Source organism: Coregonus lavaretus (genome assembly GCF_964263955.1).
Source record: "Coregonus lavaretus genome assembly, chromosome: 14".
Taxonomy (NCBI): domain Eukaryota; kingdom Metazoa; phylum Chordata; class Actinopteri; order Salmoniformes; family Salmonidae; genus Coregonus; species Coregonus lavaretus.
In genome coordinates this window covers 47,650,077-47,669,289 of record NC_140001.1, presented here as the reverse complement: position 1 = coordinate 47,669,289, position 19,213 = coordinate 47,650,077, and the positions used below count along the sequence as shown (strand labels likewise).

The 19,213-nt window shown below is 46.3% G+C and overlaps 1 protein-coding gene across 1 annotated transcript in view; it reads left to right on the top strand.

Annotated features, from left to right (window-relative positions):
* The window catches only part of c5 (complement component 5), a 56,828-nt gene extending 38,122 nt beyond the window's left edge, over nt 1-18,706 (top strand). Inside the window, exons 29-40 of the mRNA XM_084177071.1 lie at nt 12,481-12,636; nt 12,984-13,046; nt 13,324-13,417; nt 15,083-15,122; nt 15,275-15,377; nt 16,616-16,690; nt 16,893-16,998; nt 17,080-17,166; nt 17,355-17,444; nt 17,623-17,706; nt 17,813-17,951; nt 18,082-18,706. Of these exons, the coding sequence (XP_084033197.1) occupies nt 12,481-12,636; nt 12,984-13,046; nt 13,324-13,417; nt 15,083-15,122; nt 15,275-15,377; nt 16,616-16,690; nt 16,893-16,998; nt 17,080-17,166; nt 17,355-17,444; nt 17,623-17,706; nt 17,813-17,951; nt 18,082-18,214 (1,170 nt within the window). The 3' untranslated portion in view covers nt 18,215-18,706. The remainder of the gene's footprint in view (nt 1-12,480; nt 12,637-12,983; nt 13,047-13,323; nt 13,418-15,082; nt 15,123-15,274; nt 15,378-16,615; nt 16,691-16,892; nt 16,999-17,079; nt 17,167-17,354; nt 17,445-17,622; nt 17,707-17,812; nt 17,952-18,081) is intronic.
* The last annotated feature ends 507 nt before the right edge of the window (nt 18,707-19,213 follow it).

The window sequence follows — 19,213 nt, the reverse complement described above, 5'->3', positions numbered from 1 at the left end:
GAACATAATAATCTGAAACACAACCAAAACAAACAGCAAATGCATCCAACAAGTTTGTAGAGTCAGAAGCTTGATGTAATCATTGCGTGCTAGGAATATGGGACCAAATACTAAACTTTTTACTACATTATTAAACATATAAGTTAATTAGTCCCAATACTTTAGTCAAATCCAAAGTGCTGGAGTACAGAGCCAAAAATAATAATAATGTGTCACTGTCCCAATACTTAGAGCTCACCATATATATAATATTTATGGGATAATCAACGAGGGGCAATGCATTCTATGGAAAATAATGCATGAAGTGGAAGGTGTGTGCCACTTACCTTCCACCGAGTTGCATTATTTTCCAGAGAATGCATAGAGCCCCAAGTTGATTATCCCGCTTATCCTAAGGCTATTATTTGCTGATAGAAATGTGTTCAACATCCACTGAAGTACAGTGGGGGAAAAATGTATTTAGTCAGCTACCAATTGTGAAAGTTCTCCCACTTAAAAAGATGAGAGAGGCCTGTAATTTTCATCATAGGTACACGTCAACTATGACAGACAAAATGTACGTCCAGAAAATCACATTGTAGGATTTTTAATGAATTTATTTGCAAATTATGGTGGAAAATAAGTATTTGGTCAATAACAAAAGTTTCTCAATACTTTGTTATATACCTTTTGTTGGCAATGACACAGGTCAAACGTTTTCTGTAAGTCTTCACAAGGTTTTCACACACTGTTGCTGGTATTTTGGCCCATTCCTCCATGCAGATCTCCTCTAGAGCAGTTTTGTTTTGGGGCTGTCGCTGGGCAACACGGACTTTCAACTCCCTCCAAAGATTTTCTATGGGGTTGAGATCTGGAGACTGGCTAGGCCACTCCAGGACCTTGAAATGCTTCTTACGAAGCCACTCCTTCCGAAGCCACTCCTTCGTTGCCCGGGCGGTGTGTTTGGGATCATTGTCATGCTGAAAGACCCAGCCACGTTTCATCTTCAATGCCCTTGCTGATGGAAGGAGGTTTTCACTCAAAATCTCACGATACATGGCCCCATTCATTCTTTCCTTTACACGGAGCAGTCGTCCTGGTCCCTTTGCAGAAAAACAGCCCCAAAGCATGATGTTTCCACCCCCATGCTTCACAGTAGGTATGGTGTTCTTTGGATGCAACTCAGCATTCTTTGTCCTCCAAACACGACGAGTTGAGTTTTTACCAAAAAGTTCTATTTTGGTTTCATCTGACCATATGACATTCTCCCAATCCTCTTCTGGATCATCCAAATAAACTCTAGCAAACTTCAGACGGGCCTGGACATGTACTGGCTTAAGCAGGGGGACACGTCTCGCACTGCAGGATTTGAGTCCCTGGCAGTGTAGTGTGTTACTGATGGTAGGCTTTGTTACTTTGGTCCCAGCTCTTTGCAGGTCATTCACTAGGTCCCCCCGTGTGGTTCTGGGATTTTTGCTCACCTTTCTTGTGATCATTTTGACCCCACGGGGTGAGATCTTGCGTGGAGCCCCAGATCGAGGGAGATTATCAGTGGTCTTGTATGTCTTCCATTTCCTAATAATTGCTCCCACAGTTGATTTCTTCAAACCAAGCTGCTTACCTATTGCAGATTCAGTCTTCCCAGCCTGGTGCAGGTCTACAATTTTGTTTCTGGTGTCCTTTGACAGCTCTTTGGTCTTGGCCATAGTGGAGTTTGGAGTGTGACTATTTGAGGTTGTGGACATGTGTCTTTTATACTGATAACAAGTTCAAACAGGTGCCATTAATACAGGTAACGAGTGGAGGACAGAGGAGCCTCTTAAAGAAGTTACAGGTCTGTGAGAGCCAGAAATCTTGCTTGTTTGTAGGTGACCAAATACTTATTTTCCACCATAATTTGCAAATAAATTCATTAAAAATCCTACAATGTGATTTTCTGGAGAAAAAAAATCTCAATTTGTCTGTCATAGTTGACGTGTATCTATGATAAAAATTACAGGCCTCTCTCATCTTTTTAAGTGGGAGAACTTGCACAATTGGTGGCTGACTAAATACTTTTTTCCCCCACTGTATGTGTTAAAATATAGCTGTGGTGTAAGTCGGATAATCAACTCATGGCTCTATGCGTTCTCTGGAAAATAATGCAACTCTGTGGAAGGCTAGTGTCAATCTGCTAACTCGTCGAGGCTAGTGGTGCACGACTACAGGATTTTTGCAGGCGACTCCGGCTCCTGTGGTTGGAGTCGACTCTTGCTCGACTCCCAAAACAAGCTGAAACGGATGTGCACACACATACAAACTGCCTCATTATTGCAGTCCTACTAGGAAGACTGCATTTGCGCTCTAGAGCAGGGTTTCCCAAACTCAGTCCTGGGGCCCCCCTGGCTGCATGTTTTGATGTTTGCCCTAGCACTACACAGCTGATTCAAATAATCAAAGCAAGATGGTATTTCTGCTGTGCGCAGCCTTGACAGATCTCATGGGAAGATGCCGTGCACTCTACGCTGATAAGCCTATTCTTTGCCATGTTATAGGCCTATTCAGACGGGTATTACTAGAGACGTTGGTTATGTAATTATTATCCAAGCATGAGCGTTATTCCAGAGGAATAGCGCACATGTTATGTAATTATTCTTTCAAATTTAATTTACTCTTATGACAGAAGCCTGGAGGTTTTATTCTAGGCATGAAGATATTTCAAAGTCATATCTAAAAAATAAAAGGCTACATTGATAACTCGTGCTTGGCTGCCAAATGTATAGGCGTCCCCATAATATTTAAAGTGAACTTGCGGGGATGCCCTGCTTTGCATTCTATTGCCTAGGACAGGGCTCTACAACCCTGTTTGTGGAGAGCTACCATCCTGTAGGTTTTCACTCCAACCCTAATCTAGCGCATCTGATTCAATAATTAGCTGGTTGATCAACTGAATCAGGTTATTTACAACTGGGGTTGGAGCGAAGACCTACATGAAGGTAGCTCTCCAGGAACAGGGTTGGAGAGCCCTGACCTAGGACATCAACAGCCAGCCAGGGTTTCATTAAATAAGTTATAGGCACAATACCTTTTATTGCATTTGGCGATGTTCAACTTCAAATCACTGGCACTATAAGGAAAAGCTATACTCATTGATAGCCTAATATATACTTTCAGTGAATTTATGAGGCATTGCGAGATACAGATTACCAAGATATAGCCTATGCGCATGGTTCCGACTGTCTGCCTGCCCCGATTCTCTCTTTCCCTGCCTGACTCGCCTGCTCTTTCTCTTCGCTATGAAAAACATTAGCGTATGTCTGGTCTTCGGTCTGTTGCGTGTAGAATAGCTCAGCCTACTCATTGATAGCCCCTACTTTAGTGAACTTGCATGAGACATTGCAAGCCAAGAAATTGAGAGATACAGCATTGCGAAAGCCTATACTGTCGTGTATTGATGTGACATACTGATATATGACGTCAGTAAAGGAATGTGGGGCTTGTTACACGGACAGTGATTGTCAGGATGTCAGTGTAATGCGGTAGGACGAAGTCAGGCGCAGGACACAGAGCTAATCGAAAACGTACTTTACTCGTAGGTAACGTCAAATAACATAACCTCCATGCAGGGAGGAAACACACCGGCTCACCAGACGACAACCAAACATGAACAAACACGCACAACATACAGTGGAAGCCAAAGGGTTAAATAGGGCAGTGATCAATGATAATGGGAAACAGGTGTGAACAATCAAGACAAGACAAGTAGAACACCGAAACATAGATCGGTAGCAGCTAGTACTCCGGTGACGACGAACGCCGAAGCCTGCCCCCCCACCCCCCTTGACAGCCAGGAGGACGCGGCGCAGGGCGAGTCGGACGACGACGGTGGAAATCCCTCAACATGGAGGGATCGAGGATGTCCCTTCTAGGGACCCAGCACCGTTCCTCCGGACCGTACCCCTCCCACTCCACGAGATACTGCAGGCCCCCCACCCGACGCCTCGAATCCAGGATGGAACAGACCGAGTACGCCGGTGCCCCCTCGATGTCCAGTGGGGGCGGAGGAACCTCCCGTACCTCAGACTCCTGGAGTGGACCAGCTACCACCGGCCTGAGGAGAGACACGTGGAACGAGGGGTTAATACTGTAATTCAGAGGAAGCTGTAACCTATAACAAACCTCCTCAGGACTTTAAATGGCCCCACAAACCGCCGACCCAGCTTCCGGCAGGGTAGGCGAAGGGGCAGGTTTCGGGTCGAGAGTCAGACCCGGTCCCCCGGTGCATACACCGGGGCCTCACTGCGGTGGCGGTCGGCGCTCGCCTTTTGTCGCCTGATGGCCCGCTGCAGGCCTACATGGGCAGCGTTCCAGGTCTCTTCCGAGCGCCGAAACCACTCATCCACCGCAGGAGCCTCGATCTGGCTCTGATGCCAAGGTGCCAGGATGACATGTGAGCCCAATAGATTAATCGATTGCGAACCTCGAGCGGCACGTACATACGACCCTCTGGACACTGGGGGGGAGTGGGCTCGGTACGTAACGCCTGCTCGATGTCCGCATCAACCTCCCACACCACCGGTGCCACCAGACACGACGCCGGAAGTATGGGAGTGGGCTCAATGGACCTCTCCTCTGTGTCATACAGTCGGGACAGGGCGTCTGCCTTATCGTTCTGGGAACCTGGTCTGTAAGTAAGCGTAAACACAAAACGAGTAAAGAACATGGCCCACCTTGCCTGGTGAGGGTTCAATCTCCTCGCCGCCCGGATGTACTCCAGATTGCGATGGTCAGTCAAAATGAGAAAAGGGTGTTTAGCCCCTTCAAGCCAATGCCTCCACACTTTCAGGGCCTGGACCACAGCTAACAGCTCCCGGTCCCCCACATCATAGTTGCGCTCCGCCGGACTGAGCTTCTTAGAAAAGAAAGCACAGGGGCGGAGCTTTGGTGGCGTAACCGAGCGCTGAGACAGTACAGCTCCTATCCCAGCCTCGGACGTGTCCACCTCAACCTGGAATGCTAAGGAGGTATCTGAATGAGCCAGTACTGGAGCCGAGGTAAACAGGTCCTTCAGATGACCAAAAGCCCTGTCCGCTCAGCTGACCACTGCAGTCGCACCGGTCCCCCCTTCAGCAAGGAAGTAATGGGAGCCGCTACCTGACCAAAGCCCCGGATAAACCTCCGGTAGTAGTTGGCAAAACCCAAAAATTGCTGCACCTCCTTCAACGTGGTTGGAGTAGGCCAATTACGCACGGCCGAAATGCGGTCAATCTCCATCTCCACCCCTGACGCAGACAGGCGGTGCCCTAGGAAGGAGATGGACTCTTGGAAGAACAGACATTTCTCTGCCTTTACATACAGGTCATGCTCCAACAGTTGACCAAGCACTTTACGCACCAGGGACACACCGTGTAGCGGAGTATATGAGAATGTCATCAATATACACCACTACACCCTGTCCGTGCAGGTCCCTGAAAATCTCACTAACAAATGATTGGAAGACTGATGGAGCATTCATCAACCCGTATGGCATGATGAGGTACTCATAATGCCCAGAGGTGGTACTGAATGCTGTCTTCCACTCATCTCCCTCCCGGATACGCACCAGGTTGTACGCGCTCCTGAGATCCAATTTTGTGAAGAAGCGCGCCCCGTGCAATGACTCCGTCATACTAGCAATGAGCGGTAGTGGATAACTGTACTTGATAGTAATCTGATTGAGACCCCGGTAGTCAATGCACAGGCGTAAACCACCATCCTTCTTCACAAAAAAGAAACTTGAGGAGACAGGTGAAGTGGATGGCCGAATGAATCCCTGCCCCAGAGATTCAGAGACATATGTTTCCATAGCCGCCGTCTCTTCCTGTGACAGGGGATACACGTGACTCTTGGGAAGTGAAATGGCATATTATAAGTGCAGCGCCTACCTGGGACAGATCGGAATATTCGGGGGGAATGTGCATGGTGGAGACCTGGTTTGGACTTTCCACCGTAGTTGCCCCTATGGAAACACCTACACACCTCCCCGAGCACTGACTTGACCATCCCTTGAGAGCCCTCTGTTGCCATGAAATAGTGGGGTCATGAGAGGTTAACCAGGGAAGCCCCAACACCACTGGAAACACAGGAGAATCAATCAGATAGAGACTAATTTTCTCCTCATGACCCCCCTGCGTTTTCATCCAGATTGTAGCTGTGACCTCCCTAATTAGGCCTGACCCTAAAGGGCGACTATCTAAGATGTGTACAGGGAAGGGCACATCTACAGGAACAATAGGAATCCCTAAACTACGAGAAAACTGACGATCAATAAAGTTCCCAGCTGCGCCTGAATCTACGAGCGCCTTATGCTGGGAATGAGGGGAAAACTCTGGAAATACAATATCTATACACATATGCGCAACAGGGAGCTCTGGGTGAGTCGGGTGCCTACTCACCTGAGACGGTCCACCAGTGCTCCGCCTCGACTCCTGAAGGACCCTCCCCAGCACCGACCAGCAGTGTGTCCTCCGCGGCCACAGTTGGTGCAGGAGATGTCCCTCCTTCCGGTCTCCCTAAGTGCAGCACCTCCGAGCTCCATAGGGGTAGGGTCGGAGGTGCTGGGGGATGGAATGGATGGTTCCTGATCCGGACGTCCGCGGGTTGCCAACAGGTTATCCAGCCTGATTAACATGTCCTCCAGTTGGTCCAGGTTAAGGGTGGCGTCCCTGCAGACCAGTTCCCGACGAACATCCTCCCGGAGGCTGCATCTGTAGTGATCGATCAGGGCCCTCTCATTCCATCGTGCGCTGGCAGCCAGAGTCCTGAAGTCCAGGGCAAAGTCCTGTGTGCTCCTCTTCCCCTGTCTGAGGTGGAATAGACGTTCCCGCACCGCTCTCCCCTCCGGTGGATGATCGAATACCGCACAAAAGCGGCGGGTGAAATCCTCATAGCGTACTGACGCTGCGTCTATTCCACCCCACTCGGTGTTGGCCCACTCGAGCGCTCTTCCCGACACACAGGAGATGAGGGCGGACACGCTCTCGTATCCCAAGAGAGACGGGTGGATGGTAGCCAGGTAGAGCTCTACCTGGAGCAGAAAACCCTGGCACCCGGCAGCTGTACCATCGTACGCCCTCGGGAGCGAGAGCCGAATCCCACTGGATCCAGGTGACGAAGGGGTGGACAGCAGTGTGGGTGGTTGTGTAGTTGGAGGAGGTGTAGGACCACCACCTCTCTCCCATCGTTCAATAGTGTTCAACACGCGCTCCATTGCGGTACCGAGAGTCTGGATCATGGTCGCCTGCTGTTGGACACGTTCCTCCATTGATCCGGACAAAATGAATGTACATTGCTGACTCCATATTATGGTGCGTGTTTCTGTCAGGATGTCAGTGTAATGCGGTAGGACGAAGTCAGGCGCAGGACACAGAGCTAATCGAAAACTTACTTTACTCGTAGGTAACGTCAAATAACATAACCTCCACGCAGGGAGGAAACACACCCGCTCACCAGATGACAACCAAACATGAACAAACACGCACAACATACAGTGGAAGCCAGAGGGTTAAATAGGGCAGTGATCAATGATAATGGGAAACAGGTGTGAACAATCAAGACAAGACAAGTAGAACACTCAAACATAGATCGGTAGCAGCTAGTACTCCGGTGACGACGAACGCCGAAGCCTGCCCGAGCAAGGAGGAGGAGCAGCCTCGGCTGAATCCGTGACAGTGATGGAGTAAAGACATGTTGAAGTTTACCTATGAGTCTGGATGATTTAACTCAGTATAATATCTTAACTTAGCACTAGTTGTAAGTATAAGATTGAACATATACATCTTTTGATTACGGATGCACGGTTCTGACTGACTGCCTGGTGGCCGACATGCCAGGCTATGCCCCTCCCCTCTCTCTCCCTCCCTCGCTAGGTGCTTCTTTCTTTGCTGTAAAAGTTGCGAGAGTTTGCGTTCTCGGAAGTAGCCTACGGCAACTAGCTAGTTTCCTCCATTGCAAAAATACTGACTCTTAGGACTGAAGCTTACACACAGAAATCACCACTAGTCATCAAATAAAATAAAATTTTATTTGTCACATACATGTGTTTAGCAGATGTTATTGCGGGTGTAGCGAAATGCTTGTGCTTCTAGCTCCGACAGTGCAGTAATATCTAACAAGTAATATCTAACAATTTCACAACATATACCCAATACACACAAATCTAGTAAGGAATGGAATTTAAGAAAATATACATATATGGACAAGCAATGACAGAGTGGCATGGACTAAGATACAGTAGAATATTATAGAATAGAATACAGTATATACATACAGTGAGGGAAAAAAATATTTGATCCCCTGCTGATTTTGTACATTTGCCCACTGACAAAGAAATGATCAGTCTATAATTTTAATGGTAGGTTTATTTGAACACTGAGAGACAGAATAACAACAAAAAAATCCAGAAAGACGCATGTCAAAAATTTTATAAATTGATTTGCATTTTAATGAGGGAAATAAGTATTTGACCCCTCTGCAAAACATGACATAGTACTTGGTGGCAAAACCCTTGTTGGCAATCACAGAGGTCAGATGTTTCTTGTAGTTGGCCACCAGGTTTGCACACATCTCAGGAGGGATTTTGTCCCACTCCTCTTTGCAGATCTTCTCCAAGTCATTAAGGTTTCGAGCCTGACGTTTGGCAACTCGAACCTTCAGCTCCCTCCACAGATGTTCTATGGGTTTAAGGTCTGGAGACTGGCTAGGACACTCCAGGACCTTAATGTGCTTCTTCTTGAGCCACTCCTTTGTTGCCTTGGCCGTGTGTTTTGGGTCATTGTCATGCTGGAATACCCATCCACGACCCATTTTCAATGCCCTGGCTGAGGGAAGGAGGTTCTCACCCAAGATTTCACGGTACATGGCCCCGTCCATCGTCCCTTTGATGCGGTGAAGTTGTCCTATCCCCTTAGCAGAAAAAAACCCCCAAAGCATAATGTTTCCACCTCCATGTTTGACGGTGGGGATGGTGTTCTTGGGGTCATAGGCAGCATTCCTCCTCCTCCAAACACTGCAAGTTGAGTTGATGCCAAAGAGCTCGATTTTGGTCTCAACTGACCACAACACTTTCACCCAGTTCTCCTCTGAATCATTCAGATGTTCATTGGCAAACTTCAGACGGGCATGTATATGTGCTTTCTTGAGCAGGGGGACCTTGCGGGCGCTGCAGGATTTCAGTCCTTCACGGCGTAGTGTGTTACCAATTGTTTTCTTGGTGACTATGGTCCCAGCTGCCTTAAGATCATTGACAAGATCCTCCCGTGTAGTTCTGGGCTGATTCCTCACCGTTCTCATGATCATTGCAACTCCACGAGGTGAGATCTTGCATGGAGCCCCAGGCCGAGGGAGATTGACAGTTCTTTTGTGTTTCTTCCATTTGCGAATAATCGCACCAACTGTTGTCACCTTCTCACCAAGCTGCTTGGCGATGGTCTTGTAGCCCATTCCAGCCTTGTGTAGGTCTACAATCTTGTCCCTGACATCCTTGGAGAGCTCTTTGGTCTTGGCCATGGTGGAGAGTTTGGAATCTGATTGATTGATTGCTTCTGTGGACAGGTGTCTTTTATATAGGTAACAAACTGAGATTAGGAGCACTCCCTTTAAGAGTGTGCTCCTAATCTCAGCTCGTTACCTGTACAAAAGACACCTGGGTGTCACGATCGTCGGGAACAGAGGAGGACCAAGGCGCAGCGTTGAAGACGAACATACTCTTTATTTAGTGATTACACGATCAAAACAACAAAACGATAACGTGACAGTCCACGGTCTAACACAAACCAACTAGAACAAGCTCCCACAACTACTGTGGGAAAACAGCCTGTTTAAATGTGGTTCCCAATCAGAGACAACCAGCCACAGCTGACACTCGTTGCCTCTGATTGAGAACCACACTGGCCAACATAGAAATGAAACAACTAGAACTACAACACAGAAATCTAGACACCCTGGCTCAACATAACAGTGTCCCCAGAGCCAGGGCGTGACAGTACCCCCCCCTAAAGGCGCGGACTCCGACCGCGCCAACCAAATACCACAGGGGAGGGACCGGGTGGGCACTCCGCCTAGGCGGCGGATCCGGCTCCGGGCCTGATCCCCGCTCCCTCTCCAACCCCCCAAAGTACCCCTGGTCCGGTCTGGCCCCGCTGGCCGGAGCTGGACTACACACTGGTGGAGCGGATTGCTCTAGCTCCGGCGTGAAGCATCTGACCGGTGCCGGACCAGGCACCGGTGGAACAGGCACGGGACGTGCCGGACTGACGACGCACACCACTGGCTTGGTGTGGGGAACAGGCACGGGCCGTGCCGGACTGACGACGCACACCACTGGCTTGGTGTGAGGAGCAGGAGCGGGCCGGACCGGGCTGGCGACGCGCACCATTGGCTTGGTGCGGGGAGCAGGAACGGGCCGGACCGGGCTGGCGACGCGCACCATTGGCCTGGTGCGGGGAGCAGGAACAGGCCGGGCCGGGCTGGCGACGCGCACCATAGGCTTGGTGCGGGGAGCAGGAACAGGACGGGCCGAGCTGGCGACGCGCACCATTGGCTTGGTGCGGGGAGCAGGAACAGGACGGGCCGGGCTGGCGACGCGCACCATTGGCTTGGTGCGGGGTGCAGGAGCAGGCCGGGCCGGGCTGGCGACGCGCACCATAGGCTTGGTGCGGGGAGCAGGAGCGGGCCGGACCGGGCTGGAGACTCGCACCATTGGCCTGGTGCGGGGAGCAGGAACAGGCCGGACTGTACTGGGGACACACACCACTGGCCCTACGCAGGGATCTGGAACGGGCCGGACCGGACTGGTAACACACCCCAGTACCTCTCGCCGTGCCTCTACACCTTCCTTCCCCTCTTCGACCAGTGGCCCCCGTAACCTGGCGGCCTCCTCTGCCAACCCGCTGGGCCGCTCTGTCGCGGTCTCCTGCTGCCCCGTCGTCCACGGCGTTAGCCCCCCCCTAAAATTTTTATGGGCTTCACTCCTACCCGTGGACCAGGTCTCCATACTTCTCGCCAGCCTTTCGCACTTCTGCTTCCACGTCAAGCCCCTCTCTTCCTCACCCGGCTTGACCCAGTCGAGGAGGCGCTGGATATCCGCTAGGGATTTCCCTGGCGATGGCTCCTGGACCCGCTGCTTGGTCCAGTTCTGGTGGGATCTTCTGTCACGATCGTCGGGAACAGAGGAGGACCAAGGCGCAGCGTTGAAGACGAACATACTCTTTATTTAGTGATTACACGATCAAAACAACAAAACGATAACGTGACAGTCCAAGGTCTAACACAAACCAACTAGAACAAGATCCCACAACTACTGTGGGAAAACAGCCTGTTTAAATGTGGTTCCCAATCAGAGACAACCAGCCACAGCTGACACTCGTTGCCTCTGATTGAGAACCACACTGGCAAACATAGAAATGAAACAACTAGAACTACAACACAGAAATCTACACACCCTGGCTCAACATAAGTGTCCCCAGAGCCAGGGCGTGACACTGGGAGCCAGAAATCTTTCTGATTGAGAGGGGGTCAAATACTTATTTCCCTCATTAAAATGCAAATCAATTTATAAAATTTTTGACATGCGTTTTTCTGGATTTTTTTGTTGTTATTCTGTTTCTCACTGTTCAAATAAACCTACCATTAAAATTATAGACTGATAATTTCTTTGTCAGTGGGCAAACGTACAAAATCAGCAGGGGATCAAATACTTTTTTCCCTCACTGTATGAGATGAGTAGTGCAAGATATGTAAACAGTTTTAAAGTGACTAGTATTCCATATCTTAAAGTGGCCAGTGATTTCAAGTCTATGTATATAGGGCAGCAGCCTCTAATGTGCTAGTGATGGCAATTTAACAGTCTGATGGCCTTGAGATAGAAGCTGTTTTTCATTCTCTCGGTCCCAGCTTTGATGCACCTGTACTGACCTCACCTTCTGGATGATAGCGGGGTGAACAGGCAGTGGCTCGGGTGGTTGATGTCCTTCATGATCTTTTTGGCCTTCCTGTGACATCGGGTGCTGTAGGTGTCTTGGAGGGCGGATAGTTTGCCCCCGGACCGCAACACCCTCTGGAGAGCCCTGCAGTTGCGGGCGGTGCAGTTGCCGTACCAGGCGGTTATACAGCCCGACAGGATGCTCTCAATTGTGCATCTGTAAAAGTTTGTGAGGGTTTTAGGTGCCAAGCCAAATTTCTTCAGCCTCCTGAGGTTGAAGAGGCTCTGTTGCGCCTTCTTCACCACACTGTCATTCAATAATTTCCATAACGTATAGCCCCTCTTGATTATCCCTTACATAATATATGCCATTTAGCAGATGCTTTTATCCAAAGCGACTTACAGTCATGCATATATTTTACGTATGTCCCGGGAATCGAACCAACTATCCTGGCGTTGCAAGCGCCATGCTCTACCATCTGAGCTACAGAAGACCACCTACAGAGTGCCACCTACACTCCACCATCTTTATCATCACCCTACTGTGTGTCATCTCTACTCAGGACACTATTCTCACCCTGGAGGCTCTGACCGAGTACAGCAAATTGGTCAAACATGCCAAGCTGGATCTGTTGATCGAGGCGTCCTACATAAAGACGAAGGAACGACTGGGGATAATCGCGCTCACCCAGAAGAAACCTGTGGGCAAACCAATAGAGGTAAGGGCTTACCTCCACCCTCACAGGCTGTGTGACCCTAAATGTACACACTGTCTGTAAAATGACCACTTCTGCTCAACAAGACCATCTTTTCATTGGGTTTTCCTGTGACAATGATATTTGCAGTATAACCTGATCACGATCTCAATCATTTATGTACTGACGTAGTTTATCCAGCCTCTACCCCTAGGGCACATTTCATACTGATCTTTGCTAAATGAACCCTGAAGTTGCAGTACAGACTATATTTTATATCTCTCGTGTGCTGTGTTTGTGTGTTTCCTCTCTATTTTCTGTCTCCCATCTAATTCATGATTATTTGGTCCTACTGTGTCTCATTTTAACAGGTGTTTGAGGATAAAGCTGTCAAAGTGTCCACAGGCTTTGGTTCAGGATATTCCCATGTCCAGGTAAGTTCCATCCATCCTCTGTTGCGTTAAGCAACTTCTGTTTAGAAGGAAATTGAGTATCTCTTAAAGTATTCTTTCGTGCTCACATTAAAGAGGCAATCTGTAATTGATACATAAAAAAAAAAAAAAACTTTTAAGTAATGATATACATATACCTAATAATTCTTAAAGAATGTATTTTATGCCTCATGAGCTTAGTTCAACTGTCATACCCCATTGTTGTTTCACCTCCAGATAGCCCCTTTAAACAGTATGCTCAATTCTTATCTGACAACAGATGAAAACCGTTTATTATAAAACAACACAGAACCACAAAAACTGCAAATTTGACATTTCCATTCAACTGCTTCGTCCTGACAAAAAGTCAAAAGGTATGACAGTGTATCAATGTCTGTTAACTTACTACAACCATTTCTCTCACAATAAACATGGAACCAAATATACAGTACCAGTCAAAAGTTTGGACACACCTACTCATTCAAGGGTTTTTTCTTTATTTTTACTATTTCCTACATTGTAGAATAATAGTGAAGGCATCAAAACTATGAAATAACACATATGGAATCATGTAGTAACTACAAAAGTGTTAAACAAATATTGTATATTTGAGATTCTTCAAAGTAGCCACCCTTTGCCTTGATGACAGCTTTGCACGCTCTTGGCATTCTCTCAACCAGCTTCATGAGGAATGCTTTTCCAACAGTCTTTAAGGAGTTCCCACATATGCTGAGACCTTGTTGGCTGCTTTTCCTTCACTCTGCGGAACAACTCATCCCAAATAATCTCAATTGGGTTGAGGTCGGGTGATTGTGGAGGCCAGGTCATCTGATGCAGCACTCCATCACTCTCCTTCTTGGTCAAATAGCCCTTACACAGCCTGGAGGTGCGTTTTGGGTCATTGTCCTGTTGAAAAACAAATTATAGTCCCACTAAGCGCAAACCAGATGGGATGGCGTATTGCTGCAGAATGTTGTGGTAGCCATGCTGGTTAAGTGTGCCTTGAAATCTAAATAAATCACTGACAGTGTCACCATCAAAGCACCCTCACACCCTCACACCTCCTCCTCCATGCTTCACGGTGGGAACCACACATGCGGAGATCATCCATTCACCTATTCTCACAAAGACACAACGGTTGGAACCACAAGTCATCAGACCAAAGGACAGATTTCCACAAGTCTAATGTCCATTGCTCGTGTTTCTTGGCCCAAGCAAGTCTCTTCTTATTATTGGTGTCCTTTAGTAGTGGTTTCTTTGCAGCAATTCGACCATGGAGGCCTGATTCACGCAGTCCCCTCTGAACAGTTGATGTTGAGATGTGTCTGTAACTTGAACTCTGTGAAGCATTTATTTGGGCTGCAATCTGAGGTGCAGTTAACTCTAATGAACTTATCCTCTGCAGCAAAGATAACTCTGGGTCTTCCTTTCCTGTGGCGGCCCTCATGAGAACCAGTTTTATCATAGTGCTTGATGGTTTTTGCAACTGCAGTTGAAGAAACTTTCAAAGTTCTTGAAATGTTCCGTATTGACTGACCTTCATGTCTTAAAGTAATGATGGACTGTTGTTTCTCTTCGCTTATTTGAGCTGTTCTTGCCATAATATGGACTTGGTCTTTTACCAAATAGGGCTATCTTCTGTATACCACCCCTACCTTGTCACAACACAACTGATTGGCTCAAATGCATTAAGAAGGAAAGAAATTCCACAAATTAACTTTTAACAAGGCACACCTGTTAATTGAAATGCATTCCAGGTGACTACCTCATGAAGCTGGTTGAGAGAATGCGAAGAGTGTGCAAAGCTGTCATCAAGGCAAAGAGTGGCTACTTTGAAGAATATCAAATATCAAATATATCTTGATTTGTTTAAAATGTTTTTGGTTACTACATGATTCCATATATGTTATTTCATAGTTTTGATGTCTTCACTATTATTCTACAATGTAAAAAATAGTAAAAATAAAGAAAAACCCTGGAATGAGTAGGTGTGTCCAAACTTTTGACTGGTACTGTAGCTTTAATTTCTACTTCACCAGATACTATGCTGCATTCCTCTCGAATTGTTGCATGTGCAAAGTGAGTAAAATATTTTGTTTTTCGTTTATTAATGTCATTAAAATACAAAGAAATCCTAATGCTATCTCGACCACTGTAAAGATAATGTGTATTTCTGTATAGTAAAATATACTTTATAGAACAGTGCATATATTGTCTCATATGTTTTAAAGATACAAACCCCCTCCAAATGAGGTGTTCGCTGAGTCTAGCCACACAGTCATGGAAATCCAACTACCCACTGGGGTGCAACCCTTCCAAGAAGATCTGAATATGGTAATTACATTTCTCCAAAATCTACACTGAAGAAGTGTTGGTCCTATGTTTCATGAGCTGAAATAAAAAATCCCAGAAATGTTCCATATGCACAAAAAACGTATTTCTCTAATATTTTGTGCACAAATTTGTTTACATCCTTGTTAGTGAGCATTTTTCCTTTGCCAAGATAATCCATCCACCTGACAGGTGTGGTATATCAAGAAGGTGTTTAAACAGCATAATCATTACACAGTTGCACCTTGTGCTATGGACAATAAAAGGCCACTCTAAAATGTGCAGTTTTGTCATACAACACAATGCCACAGACGTCTGAAGTTTTGAGGGAGCGTGCAATTGGCATGCTGACTGCAGGATTGTCCACCAGAGCTGTTGCCAGAGAATTAAATGTTAATTTCTCTACCAAAAGCCAATGTCGTTTTAGAGAATTTGGCAGTACGTCCAACCAGCCAAGGACCTCCACATCCGGCTTCTTCACCTGCGGGATCATCTGACACCAGCCAGCTGATGAAACTGTGGGTTTGCACAACCGAATAATTTCTGCACAGATTGTCAGAAAACGTCTCAGGGAAGCTCATCTGCATGCTCGTCGTCCTCACCAGGGTCTTGACCTGACTGCAGTTTGGTGTCGTAACCGCTTACCTTCAATGGCACACTGGAGAAGTGTGCTCTTCACGAATGAATCCCGGTTTCAACTGTACCGGGCAGATGGCAGACAGCATGTATGGTAGCTGGAAGCTGAAAATGTCCCAGTTCTTCCATGGCCTGCATACTCACCAGACATGTCACCCATTCAGCATGTTTGGGATGCTCTGGATCTACGGGTACGACAGCGCGTTCCAGTTCCCGCCAATATCCAGCAACTTTGCACAGACATTAAAGAGGAGTGGGACAACATTCCACAGGCCACAATCAACAGCCTGATCAACTCTATGTGAAGGAGATGTGTCGCGCTGCATGAGGGAAATGGTGGTCACACCAGATACTGACTGGTTTTCTGATCCACGCCCCTACCTTTTTTAAAGATATCTGTGACTAACAGATGCATATCTGTATTCCCAGTCATGTGAAATCCATAGATTAGGGCCTAATGAATTTATTTCAATTGAGTGATTTCCTTATGAACTGTAACTCAGTAAAATCTTTGAAATTGTTGCATGTTGCATTTATATTTTTGTTCAGTTTATTTGTACACTGTTCCACATGAATGACATAGCCTGTGATCAATTCCCTCACAGTTTCGGGATGGACTGGAATCTGTGATATCTGACTACAAGATCACAGAAGACAAGGTTGTGCTTCAGCTGGACTCAGTAAGTACCACTTATCTTCTCTTCTGCTTTTGGAACATTTTGGTTTAAGTGTGGACATTCAAATCAATCATATAATGTAGTCCTATACTGTAGTTCAAATGAGTCCTATTATGTAGCACTATACTGTAGTATAAGTTAGTCCTATTCTGTAGTTCAAATGAGTCAGTTACTGTTAACACTGTCATTGCCTTTCACACTACAGGTCCCCGTGGACGAATTCGTCTGTGTGGGATTCCGTATAAAAGAACTATTTCGAGTTGGCATGGTCAGTGCCTCCTTGTTTAAAGTCTACGAGTACAATGATCCAGGTACAGTACGGCCGAAAACAAAACCCACAGAAACGAATATACCACAGGAAGTTTGACCAATCCTTCTCTATTGCTCAACAGAGAGCCAATGTTTCAAGCTCTACTCCCCGGCTATAGAAACCAAGCTACTGCGGCTTTGTGTAGAGGAACAGTGCCACTGCATGGCAGGTAAGTCATATGGGCTCAGGGGACAGTGGTGGTTGCAAGGAAATTATAAGCATGGAGGATGTATGGAGGGTGGAACATGAGTGGGTTTGGAGAAAGCTGGTTGGTCATTTAATCAAGTTAATGTGAATTATGGGAGAATATTTTGTTTGTTTTTATTTGTGACTGCAATCTGTTGCGGTGATGTTTAGCGGAATGCTGCAACTTCAAATCAGAGATGGATCCCAGCACCACTGCTGAGGAAAGAAAACAAGCTACCTGCAGTGACAATATAAAATATGGTAAGATGATACTTTGTTAGAACTGTTATCACCTCATCAGTAAAAATAGTCTCCAATGCCCAACTGATTTTTTAAAGAAATGTCACATTTGTAGGCAGTCTTTTTGGTATGATGAGCATATTCTATTTGTTTGGTTTAGGAGGCCTTGCATATGATATGTTTGCGTCTTTTCTCACAGCTTTCAAGGTAAAAATCAAATCCATTGTGGAAGAAGGTGATTTTATTACTTATATGGCAAACGTGGAGGATCCCTTCAAAAGGGGTAAGTCTATCTCCTATAATAACTTTTTAAAGTGATGTAAAAAATATATATATATTTACAATTGTATGATACGTTTAACTTTATTCCTGTTTTGTGTAAATGGCAGTGTTGGACAATGTCAATATCAACACAGAGGTGGAATTTGTCAAAAAGGCCAGTTGCAGTTCTGTGGATATGAAGATTGGTGGGCAGTACCTGATCATGGGTGCGGACAGCATGCAAATACGAGTTGGCAGAAGTTATAAGTGAGTGTGTGTGCATATGTCTTTATTTTAGATGACAAAAAAATGTATAAAACTAGGCTACTGACAATATACTGTTGCACTATAACCACGTCTTTTTTGATTCAGGTCTGACCCTAACCTTATGTTTCAGGTATAGATACCCTTTGGATTCCCAGGCTACAGTTGAGATGTGGCCAACTGAATGTAAGGAAAGTCCCGCCTGCACTAAATATGTAAACATTCTGAATGATTATGCAGAACGTTTTCTATTTGAAGGCTGTTAAAGGGGCACTTCACCCTTTTTCAACATCAAATTCATCATCTCCAGCACCATGCCAAAAAAACGGCAGATTTCTATGTTCAGGAGACACTGATGACATCATCTGGTGTGCATCAAGTGTCAACTATGAGCAGGCAAAGGTTACTTTATAACGCTTTAGACACATTTAGCCATTATTTGTTTATAGCAGCTAAATCGAAAAGGAAACAGCAAGACACTAACTCAAGAAGACACAACATAATTTTACGATATGGTGTTTTTAGGATTATTGTGAATACATAAAAGGTGCCATAGGTCTCATTTATTTTGTACAAATTACAAATAAACAGATGATAAGCCTCCTGTAGCTCAGTTGGTAGAGCATGGCGCTTGCAACGCCAGGGTTGTGGGTTCGATTCCCATGGGGGGCCAGTATGAAAAATGTATGCACTCACTAACTGTAAGTCGCTCTGGATAAGAGCATCTGCTAAATGACTAAAATGTAAAATGATATTGATTCTCTGTGTGTGTGTGTCAGTTGTGGTGTGTGGGTAACATCATCAAGGATGCCAGGAAAAAAATACATATTACAACCTATGTGTTGTGATAATTGCGTTGTTTGCTCTATAACCTGTTAGTGCATATGCCATGACACCGAGATATAGGCCTGAGGCCGAGACAATAAGAAGACACAGTAGCTACATGTTGAACTTTATCCTGTCAGGCCAGGAGCACAATATTTGAATTTATGGTTGGATCAGTACGGTTGGCCAGTACGGAGAATTAAGTAAAACCACAAGCCCAAATCCCTATCTCCATCCATGGCTAATTTAGGAAAGGGATGATTTTAGTAAGTTAGCTAGCCACCGGAGGACAACGACACAACGAGATGCAAAAATGCAGGTTTTCTGTCAATGACGTTTGGCTTCTGATGTGATGTGATTGGTGTGAAGCCAAATCCAAACTGGTATCCCTTGACACTTTTTTTTAGTGTGCCAGGACTATTCAAAGCTGAGCTCACTCA